Raw genomic sequence first — 11,270 nt, forward strand, 5'->3', positions numbered from 1 at the left:
AAGTATGTTTTCTTCAGCAAACCCTCCCCCCTCAAAAACATTGCATAACAAATTGCAATAAGCATGCAATAATAAAACGACAAAGATCGGTGAGGTAACATCCAAAGGCAATCCCAATGGAATCCTTGTAGAAGCTAAAACTCCATCAGATGGTAAGTGGTGATAAAATCTGGTGAAATGAAAAAGTTATTCGCCCAGCCCCTAAAAGACATCAGATTGGTAGCCAAACTGGCCTCAGGGGAGCACTGCACAAACAGGAACCTAGAAGACTAACTTGTCTCATTTCAGATGCCAAAGGGACTAGAAGGGTCTCTGGATGATAGCAGTGCATGGCTGCACACAGGCTTATGTGTATATAAGCAGTCCCTCAGGTCCCAAGCCCTAAGGGCTTTAAAAATGAGGATTGGCACTGTGAATTGCACTCAGAAAAGAGAATGAGAACCAGTATGTGGGTATTGGCTACATTTATAACCTGCCTTCTAAGGAGTCCAAGGCAGTGTACCTGGCACTCCCTTTTATCCTCACATCCTGGGAGATAGCTTAGGTCTGGGGGCCCTCCAGATGTTTTGGACAACTCCCACCCACCCCGATCACTGGCAATGCTGGCTGGGACGGATGGGAACTATAGTTCACAACATCTGGAGGGCACCAGGCAACACGGTGTCATTCATTGCGCCCTGGCAAGCTGTGCTCCTGAAGCGAAGTCCCAGGCAGTCCTAGCCGAGCTGAAGGCAGCCCCGTATAGCTTTTTAATGTGTGATGTTTTATGATGATTTTATACTGTATAAGCTATATAAGCCGCCCAGAGGAAAACATAATTTAAAATGTTTATGATTATAGCTAGCAGTGGCACGGCAGCTACTTCGTGGCGCTGGTTGGAGGAAGAACATTCTGCACATGCTCCACGGCGCCCTCTCTTCATTGTTTCCCACAACCTATGTCAGTGAAGAGAGCTGAACGTGAGCGAACAAGGCTCCTGCCTACGGAGGTCAGTCCTGGCTATAAAGCAAAGCGGGAGCTGCTGGCTGAACAGGCGCCTGAACAGCAACGCGATGCTGGGCAGCCATTCGCCTATGACGAGGAGCCGCGGCCGAGGCGGGACGAGGAGAAGGAGGCGGAGGAAAAGGCGGGCCCCGCGCTGCCGTTGGGCCGGCGCTGCGGCGAAGGAGGCGGAGCGGGAAGTTTGAACTGCGGCGGCTCTGAGGAGGAGGCGGTGGCGGCGGCGGCCATAGCCGAGGCGGGAAAGGCGATGAGGCGGTGCCGAGCAGGCCGCGCTGCCGACGAGCAGCAGGTGAAGGAGGGCCAGGTGAGCAGCGGAGGCCGTTCGCCTCCCCGCCTTTTTGGGGGGGCGGAGAGCAAACGCGCGTTTCTGTTGTTTTGGAGGTCTCTCTCTCTTTCTCTCTCCTTCTTCCCGTCCTCCTTGCAGGCTGTATCAAGTACAGTGGTACCTCAGGTTAAGTACTTAATTCGTTCCGGAGGTCCGTACTTAACCTGAAACTGTTCTTAACCTGAAGCACCACTTTAGCTAATGCTGCCGCGCCGCCGGAGCACGATTTCTGTTCTTATCCTGAAGCAAAGCTCTTAACCTGAAGCACTATTTCTGGGTTAGTGCAGTCTGTAACCTGAAGCGTATGTAACCCGAGGTACCACTGTAAATAGTAAGCAGGGGAGGAGAGAAGGAGGCGACAAGGATTCCCGCCCCCTCCCCTCCTTCGTCTCCTAAAGCGCCAGGAGAAGGCAAGGACCGGGCGCCCATCGCCCTTTTAGGAGCTAAACATTTGGAAACGGACTAGGGATGAGGTATTAAAGTTCAACCCTCCCCGCTTTGGAGACTCTCTCGGATTTTGGCTTTGGGCGGGTTTTCTTCAAGGACATCCCCCCCCCCCCTTTTTGTCCCCTTTCAGTGGTGTAGCGGAGCAGGGACCGGGAAGGGATGAAGGGGCCCCTCCTGCGACCCTCTTTTTTTTTGCCGGCCCAGTATCCGCCAAATAAAGGAAAGCCCTTCCGTTTAGACCAGTGTTTCTCAACCTTGGGTCTCCTGTTTTTGGACTACAATTCCCACCACCCCTGGCCACTGGTCTTACTAGTTAGGGACGATGGGAGTTGTAGTTCAAAAACAGCTGGCAGCCCAAGGTTGGGAAACACTGGTTTAGACCGACCAGAATGCCACCCAATAGCGAGCAGTCCCATCTTACTCTTCGGCAGGCTGCACCTTAAGCAAAGCTGCCTTAGTGCTGAAGCTCTCATTGATGAAAAGAAAGCCACCTTTGTTTGCAGGGTACAGGGTTGTCAGGAAGGGCACCTGCCCCTCAGAATTTACGGCACCCAAGTAGTCCTCAATGGATCCCTTGAGCCATGGCATAGTCTCCTTATGTGATGCTGGCTCTCTAGTTTTAGGACTCTGGTCACCCCTTGCACTCTAGCCAGGCCTTTTGGGCTGAGAGTCTTAATGCAGCCAATGGGCGGTGGACAAATTGCCTTTTAGAGAAGTATGTCCCCTCATGGTCTGTCTTCTCCAGGATCCTTGGAATGTAGACTGCAAACGTCTTTCTCTAACCCCATCACAGAACTGAATATGAAGTAAAAATCTACACCTCCTAGTGTAAGGATAAGTTAACTTGATGTTGATGAACTACACTAGTTTCTGCCATACTTTACTGTTGGCTAAGGAGGCTGGGGGCTGATGAGGGTTGTAGTTCCTGGCATCTGTTGTTCCTGGTTTAGCCAACTTTATTCCCCTCCAATAAATCATAAATCTGTCATTTGAGATTTATCTGACAACTCCATTGTGTTTTGGTGTTCAGGGTGGCAGCATTCAAGAGAAAATTGACTTTGAAACGAGAATGCGAGAAGGAATTTGTAAGCTGCTTGCTGTTAGCACACAAAAGGACCAAATATTGCATGCAGTTAAGAATCTGATGGTTTGCAATGCTCGCATCCTTGCCTACAGGACAGAATTACAGAAACAGACGGGAGAATCAACCATGAAGAGAACCACAGTGCGGTCAGTAGTAATCTCATGAGTTTTCTTGCAAGCATATCCCATTAATCACTCATTATTACAGTAATGGCCTGTAATTCAGCATGGGGTAACTACTCACCAACCAATGTTCTTCAGACATTGGGTTTTTAATGAAAATATTACTGACTTAATTGCTGTGATGCAACAGATGCTCACAAATGTGTCTGCTGCTGAAGTTGAAAGACAGGTGCAACTTCTGCAAGCAGCAGATAATCGGTGTGGCCTTAGTCTCATTCAGGGTCTAAGAACAGTTTCAGCTGCTGCTCTTGGTGGGAAGAAAAGTAGAGGGTTGAAAGAGCAGAGAATTCTTATGAAGGAGATCCAGGAGTCATGGAGATCTTGAGACTGGTCTAGTAACAAGAAACATCATCCTGTGTGGGAACCACTTTGGGTTTGGAGGAGTGACTCCCACATGGTTAGGAAAACCTGGTCTCTTACATCAGCTTCTAATGAAGAAACACAGGAAGGAGCAGGTGATAATGTGTAATTTGTCTGTAAACAATGGGAACTAGCTCTGCGACCCTCAGAAGCAAAGTATTCTCAGGGCGGGTGTGACCTTTAAAGTGTTTTGAGCCTTATAGTTACATTTCTTATCTAAAGATGCCATATCAAATGCTAGATGACACAGAAAAGCTTGAGCATATATTTACAATATCTTCCCTGTACACCCCCCATAAAATAAAATAAAATGATTAATTGGTGCCATCTGCTGGTCAATGTTGATAACTACATCAACCAAGAAAGGAAATAAAATACCTGTCCTCAGGCCAAGTAGAAAAAGATGGTTTAGGATTTTAAAATACTGATTTTAATTATTATTATGCTTCACTGTAGCTTTGGCCACTTGCTTATTTTTGTATTACATTTTTAATGCATTCATTCATTCATTGCTTTTTACACAAAATTGTCCAAGTAACTTAAACAAGAAATATGAAAACCAAATATATGAACAGAATCTAAACCGCTAATCCACAAAGGACAGATTAATTCCATTAAAAGGATGAGCACAAAAGAGGAAGTAGTCTGCCAAAAGGAGGACAGGGCACCACTGAATTTCTATGCTGGGTGTAGAAAAGGGTGTTTCGTAGCTGGGGCAGGGGCAGTCTAGGTTTCTGTGCTAGGCAGCATGTATATACTACCTTCTCTCTGCCTAGCACAGAAACCAAAAGAGGTTGCCACTGATGATTCAGAACACTTCATCTCTCCTCCAGCAGCCTATTACATTTTCTTACTGGACATCCAGGAGGTGAAGCTTCCTATTTAACGTCCCGCATAGAAACGAAGGGGTTGGTAGCAGCTGCTCCTTCCTTCTACCACCAGCCTGTTGTGTTTTTGTGCTAGACATGCAGCAGACCAAGCACCTGCTTGTCTAGCATACAAACACAGCAGGCTGATGGCAGAGGAATTGCGCAATCTGTAACTCCAGCACTATGCTGGACAGGGCATTGTCTCTTGCACATCTAGTGAAGAGACATAGTGGGTTCATGGCAAAAGGACCAAGTGATCATGCCTCTGCAAGGACTTTTCCTGTGTGTCCAGTACAGAAGCAAAGGAGGAAGTAAATTGTTTTCCTTTGTTGCTCTGTCCATCTTGCACCAGTTCCTGTTATGAGAAGAAAAGATACCTAGAGAAATTTGCCCAAGACACAAGGTACTAGTTATGTTCAAATGTCATTGAAAGATGGGAAGTTGCAGAAGAACACAAATGTGGTTTGCCAGATTTGTTTGGTTTCAACCAAACTTAGAAGTTCCAGTAGATTTTATATGATAGAGATATTTTGGAGGGGGGGAGGGTGTTAATGTGCAAAGTTATGAATGTGCTAGAGTGTCCTAGAAAATGCAAAAAATGTGTCATTTTTGAACCCTAAGTGGCTTAATTTTAATGGGTTGGTTAGAGTTACAATACTTTGATGTGTGGATCCCTCTTGAGCATAACCGAATACACAATAATCTGACCTCAGACAAATTTATTTTGAAAGAAAAGAAGTGGATAGAAATTAATTTCTTTATCTAATTATAATCTTTATTTTGTTTTGTCAGATGTTCAGATTTTGCAGCTAAAGACCGTGAAGCTTGTGGAGGGAGACTTGCCATATCAGGTATTATTATGTTCTGAAAGCCTTCAGTTGGTGTGCTTGAAAATTTGCTGATGCAATATAAATTGCAATGCAGTGTCTTTTCACTGAAATGCACACTCTCTGTCTGAAATGGCTAGCCTTGGGTAACTCTGTAACTAAATCCATTTGGAAAATAAATGCATTCATTGCATTTAAGATAATATTCAAGGCCTTATCACCCTCACTGTGTAACTGTCTTGTACAAAGGATTCATTTCCAGCTTCATCACTGGAGGATATAACTGCTTAAGAACCAAGCAGGAGTAGTTTTGAAAATTACTTCTGATGTGGCATAAGCAGTGAAATTACAAGTATTGCATTCTAAAATGTACTTCTATGTCTTGGTCCTAAACTGGCATACTCCAAAAATAAGGCTCATTAATTTAAACTGAATGCAAGGTGCATTTAACTGGCGAGTAGGATCACAGTCTTAGTTTTTCAAAATGGGGAGAGGGGGGGTCTGTGACGTTCTCTCTTTTAAATTGATCATCCTCACCTATTTGAAGGCCTCCTGTTTTAATGACTTGCCCCTCACTACTGCTTATGCCTTGAATTTGCTCCCCAAACAGCTTTAGTCATTGAAGCCCTTCTCAAGGCCCACTGCTTTGGCTTACCTCCTTTGGCTTACCTCCTTAGTTCCAAATTCAAAGCCTAAATATATGTATTTGTATCTTCAAAGATTGTTCCAATTATGTTTGCCTCATCTTTGTTGTAGACACCTGTCCTAGTGTCTAAATCTAGATTGTTAACTCAATTGGACAGGGACCTTGTTGTTATTTACATACCACCATTGTGCATGGTATTTTACCGATTATAGAAGGATAGGTCCTTTCCTCAACTTAGGAGGAGCTATGAAACTGTGCCAAGGCCATGTACCTGTTCAGCACAGTGGATGGTAGCATTATCAATGGATTCAGGATAGCACATAGGGAGTTCAGACCTTGGGGAGAAAGATGAGCAGTTCCATCTTGGACATACTGAGTTTGAAACAAGAGTTTGAAAAAACATAACTTGGAAGCATAAATATCAGGTGGCTGGAGATGTAGGAATGCAGGGAGAACAGCTCAGGAGGAGAGAAAGAAAGAGCTGGGTGTTATCTCCCTGCAGGGGGTACAGAAAGCCATAGTATTACAGATTTGATGAGGTCTCCCAGGAATAATGTGCAGTGGCAGAAAAGCAGGGATCCTGGAACAGATCCCTGAGGAACCCAAGAACCCAAGATCCCCAATAGAGGAAAAGCAAAAGAAGAGCTTCCACCTATGGAAATATTGAAAGAACTATTAGACAGATCAGAAGAGAATCAGTGAAAGGCAAAATTATGGAGACCCAGAACATAAAAGTGAATTGTGTAGGGGGGAAATAAGAGCAGCAGCAGCAGCAGCACTAATTTTCCAACTTGCCAGGCTAAACTACAAAACCTTTGCCTGTGTGCCAGAATTTTATAATTATATAATTATATATCCTGCTGCATATCAATGAAAACCTGGGAAACGCACTTCCATAATCTTTACGAGGAATCTAGCGATGAGTCCTATGCATTAGACATACCGGATGATCAGATACAGCCATGGCCAGCAGTCTCATTAACAGAGACCCATCTGCTGATTGACCAACTAAAGAACAGGAAAGCCCCCGGAATTGACTGTATACCAGCGGAACTATTTAAAACCAATGCAAACTGGTGGGCCCCCTTGCTAGCCTCTCTGTTCACATATATAGATAGAACTGCACAGATCCCATACGACTGGGGGACTTCCATCATTATTCCCATTTACAAAAAAGGCTCGAGGGACGATCCCTCCAACTATAGACCTATAAGCCTCCTGAATATAATAAGTAAACTATACGCTAAACATCTCAGCAAGAAACTGTGCGAATGGATAGAAAGAGCAAAGATTCTTGATGATGCACAGGCAGGATTTAGACAAGGGAGATCCACAATGGATCACTGCCTGATCTTACAGCACCTAGCTGAGAAATACACGTCGCATCACAATCACCACCTATTCGCAGCATTTGTAGATTTTAAAGCAGCCTTTGACTCCATCCCAAGAACTCGACTCTGGGACAAACTCAACAAATCATCCATAGACCGACGTCTGCTGCTACTAATATACAAGCTGTACAATAACACACGACTTCGTATAAGATGCAGCCAAGAAGGCCAACTCTCTAATTTCATTAGAACAAAGAAGGGAGTTAAACAAGGATGCATTTTGGCCCCCTTTTTGTTCAACATCTATATAAACTCCCTAATAGACCATCTACAAGGAGCGGATACACACGCCCCAAAATTAGCAGACAAAAAACTGCCTATCCTACTCTATGCAGACGATGCGGTTATATTGTCCCAGACTCAGATGGGCCTCAAAAGAGCTCTTAACAGCTTATCCCAATATTGTAGAGAAGAGAAACTAGCAGTGAACTACCAAAAAACTACCAGTGAACTACCAAAAAACAAAAATCATGGTTTTCTCTAACAAAAGGAAAATATACAGATGGAATTTAGACAATCAGGAGATTGAACAAGTGACATGCTTTAAATATCTAGGAGTGATATTCCAAGCATCAAGGAAGAAGACTGCCCACATAAACTACAGCTCCTTTACAGCACAAAAAAGTACAACAGCAATCCTAAGATTCCATCGTACAACGGGAGGAAATTTCATTCCTGCTACAATTAAACTATTCGTTGCAAAACCAACAGCACAAATCCTATACGGCGCACCACTCGTCTCCCTCTCTAATCTAGACCCATATGAGAAGATACAATCAGGTTTCCTTAGATCACTCCTGCAAACACCTAAATGCGTCCCAAACGCCGCCTTACGACTGGAAGCGGGCTTATACAGCATTAAAGCCAAAGTATGGATAAGAACCTTATGCACTTGGCTAAGACTTAACCACTCGCCGGTTGGACTACTTTCCCTGATGCTTCTTGACAAATTCCAATCTAGCTGGTTGAAGGGCATTCTCAGAAAACTGGCCACATATGGTCTCTCCCCAGAGTATTTATTAAGTTTAGAAAGGGGAAGGGCCAATAACATAATCAAAGAAAGACTCAGGGACATTGAAACCCAAAATGACTTTAACCAACTTCCGATAACTTATAAACTTCTATACAATTCCCAAAGGCCCCATCTAGCAAACTATCTCAAAGTTCTAGACAACGCTAAACACCGATGGGCATTTTCCAGGGCCCGCTTTAACGCTCTCCCTTCAGCTCTTCTAGAGGGAAGATACAATAAAATACCGATCGAACAAAGATTATGTCCCTGTAACAGCAATGAAATCGAAACCATTGGGCATGTCATCTTATACTGCCCATTATATCGAGACTCAAGAAAAGAGCTGATCGAACCGATTCTGAGGAAAATACCTCGTAGTACAGACAACACCTATATCAGACACCTCTTAGCTGACAAAGAGCCCGAAATTAACAGGTCCATGGCAAAGTACTGTTACATTGCAACAAGAATAAGACGAGCAATGATGTCTACAAAGGAGTTCAAACTGTAAACATCGAAGGAACGATAATAAACAGTAGCGACTCCTGAATCGAATTTTAAAAACTTAAAACTCGAAACCTGGTCATAAATATAAGCACCAATTCTGTGAATTGGCCATATTTTTACTGTTACTTGTAGCACAATACTACTCTTAATGTCATATTTTATAAATTGCTGTCTGGTCATTGACCGTATTAAAGATATTTGATTTGATTTGATTTATAAAGTGATTAGTTGGTCTGACCAGTAATTTTTTTCTGGTGAAGCTCTGAAGAAAATAACCTGCCTTTATTGAAAATAAATCTATTATTGCCAGCTTTTTATCTGTTTAGTTTAAGTTCTATTTTATTCTTGCCTCAGTGTTGGATTTTGTTACATTAATGTGACTCCAAGAAACGGATAGCCAATTAAACGCTATGAAAGCTTTGAAGCAGAGTCTCATGAGAATACATTGCCAGTGGGATTTATTGCTGAAATAGCAGGCTTCGATAATGTGCACCATAGGCCAAAGAATGTCTGCTTATGAAATTGATTGAGATGTAATCTTCTTTGACATGAAGCTGTTCGCTTCTGCCATTCCACGTTTCCCTGCATGTTGCAAACTCTTTATGAAGCATCATTTGAAAGCCAAGTTACTTTGATTTTTACTCATAACTGGAAATGAGTGATTCTAATAAATTGCCATTCCAGTTTTAGTAAACAGTGTAAAACATTACATCTCAACTCTTTTTCTGTGATTATTGGATGCTTCTCTTCGTTTTAAAGCCAAATTTATCCTATTTTTTTCCAAAGGTGTTGGAAAAACATGCAGCTTGTCAGTGTCTCCTAATATCTACCTCTTGTGGTGTTCAAATGATTTTGCTTATTAGTTGGCAACACAAAGGTAAAATATTCTACACAAAATTATCCTGTGATTTCAAAATATAGTGTGGTGTATCTTCCTCGAAGATAGCAGGAGCTGTCATATTCAAGGGTCCACATAATTTGGCCTTGGTAGCCAGTCAAAATTTGTGGCTGCCACTAACCATGTGATGATGGCGTGTTAGATTTCAGATCCACTCCTGTGCCTCTGAAGCACACCACAGCTGTGGCAGCAAACCTCTGACCAAATCCCTTACCTCTAAGCTGTAAGTGCTGAGCTGTGGAGATGTTTGCAAAGTGGCTAGGCTCTTGTGGCTTGGCAAGCTTCTCTGGAAGAAGAAGAAGGAGAGTTTGGATTTGATATCCTGCTTTATCACTACCCTAAGGAGTCTCAAAGTGGGTAACAATCTCCTTTCCCTTCCTCCCCCACAACAAACACTCTGTGAGGTGAGTGAGGCTGAGAGACTTCAGAGAAGTTTGACTAGCTCAAAGTCACCCAGCAGCTGCATGTGGACGAGTGGGGAATCGAACCCGGTTCACCAGATTACGAGTCCACCACTCTCAACCGCTACACCACACTGGCTAAAGGAATTCCCACCCACCCCCTTTTTTTTTGAGACTTGGGAGAAGAATGGAAGAATCTTCTTGAGCTCTATCCAAACCGAGCTAAATCTAGCCGAATGAATGATTTCACTGTTTTGCAAGCATCCTTGAGACATGGTGGAAGGAGTGGGAGATTCTGAATAAAAGTGCTTTCTTACGTTGAGCTAGCCAAGTGCCTTTAAGGACTTGTTCTTACAGAATCAGACTGCTGGTTCTTCTAGCCTAGGCCTGTTTACTCTCTCTGGCAGTAGCTCACCAAGCTTTTGAACAAAGTTCTTCTGCGTCACTGATGCCCATGGTCCTTTAGAAGAACCTGGCACACTGAAATAATCTGTCACCGAGATATTCCCAAGCTAAATCAGCACTATTGACTGAAAAATGGACTAACTTAAATAAATAAACGCTCCCAACTTCCAAGTAAAGTGGTACCTGCCGAACAAATCGGCTCCCGAAAGCCGCAAACCCGGAAGTGAGTGTTCCGGTTTGTGAATGTTTTTTGGAAGTCGAGCGTCTGATGTGGCTTCCACGGCTTCCGATTGAGTGCTGGAAGCCAATCGGAAGTCACGCCTTGGTTTTCAGATGGTTTCGGGAGTTGAGCGGACTCCCGGAACAAATTAAGTTCAAGAACCAAGGTACCACTGTATTTTTAGGTACATTTGTGTAAGATTCTAAACTTTTCTTAACTGAAAATGCCCTTTCAGTTGATGTTCTTTTGAAATTCTGCCAAAGGGAAGTCTATGATAATTGAACAGTATCATTGATGATTGATTAGGCAGGCTGCTGGATACAGTGTGCTTGACTTTTGCCGCAGATAAGGATTAAAAAAAAAATTCTGAATTTTTTGATTGTCTTGGGATAGCATCATGATGTCACCATGTTTAATTTTTCCTGCTTGCTTTTAGATCTCCGAATTCCATTAATGTGGAAAGGCTCTGATCACTTCAGCAGCAGAGACAGTAAGTATGTTTGTTTTGTAAAATGGTTTTGTACAACTAAACAGGAGGGCTCAATCTCTTATTGAGCAAGAGGGCATTGTGCAGCATTTACTTCTTACTTGGCATGTAATGTGACCTTGCAATAGACCTAACATAGTTATTTGAAATAGGCTGACTTGAAATCTATAGTTCTTAAAATATGCAATGCTTGGAAGAGTGTAGAGT

At 43.2% G+C, this 11,270-nt stretch overlaps 1 protein-coding gene across 8 annotated transcripts in view; it reads left to right on the forward strand.

The window, feature by feature from the left end:
- Nucleotides 1-832: 832 nt before the first annotated feature.
- The window catches only part of RTKN2 (rhotekin 2), a 71,638-nt gene continuing 61,200 nt past the window's right edge, over nt 833-11,270 (forward strand). For 3 of the 8 annotated variants that reach the window (XR_013986140.1, XR_013986141.1, XR_013986142.1), the window contains exons 1-4: nt 833-1,306; nt 2,805-3,004; nt 5,062-5,120; nt 11,013-11,066. Coding sequence is in view for 3 of the 8 variants with exons in the window: in XM_081004954.1 (XP_080861080.1) it covers nt 938-1,306; nt 2,805-3,004; nt 5,062-5,120; nt 11,013-11,066 (682 nt within the window). In the remaining 5 variants the exon portion in view is untranslated. Of the gene's footprint in view, nt 1,307-1,731; nt 1,801-2,804; nt 3,005-5,061; nt 5,121-11,012; nt 11,067-11,270 lie in introns of those variants that run through there. The other 5 variants (XR_013986143.1, XR_013986144.1, XM_081004954.1 and 2 more) reach the window with 3 other exon arrangements.

This window comes from Podarcis pityusensis (genome assembly GCF_964106645.2).
Source record: "Podarcis pityusensis genome assembly, chromosome: 5".
In the NCBI taxonomy this organism is placed as follows: Eukaryota; Metazoa; Chordata; class Lepidosauria; order Squamata; family Lacertidae; genus Podarcis; species Podarcis pityusensis.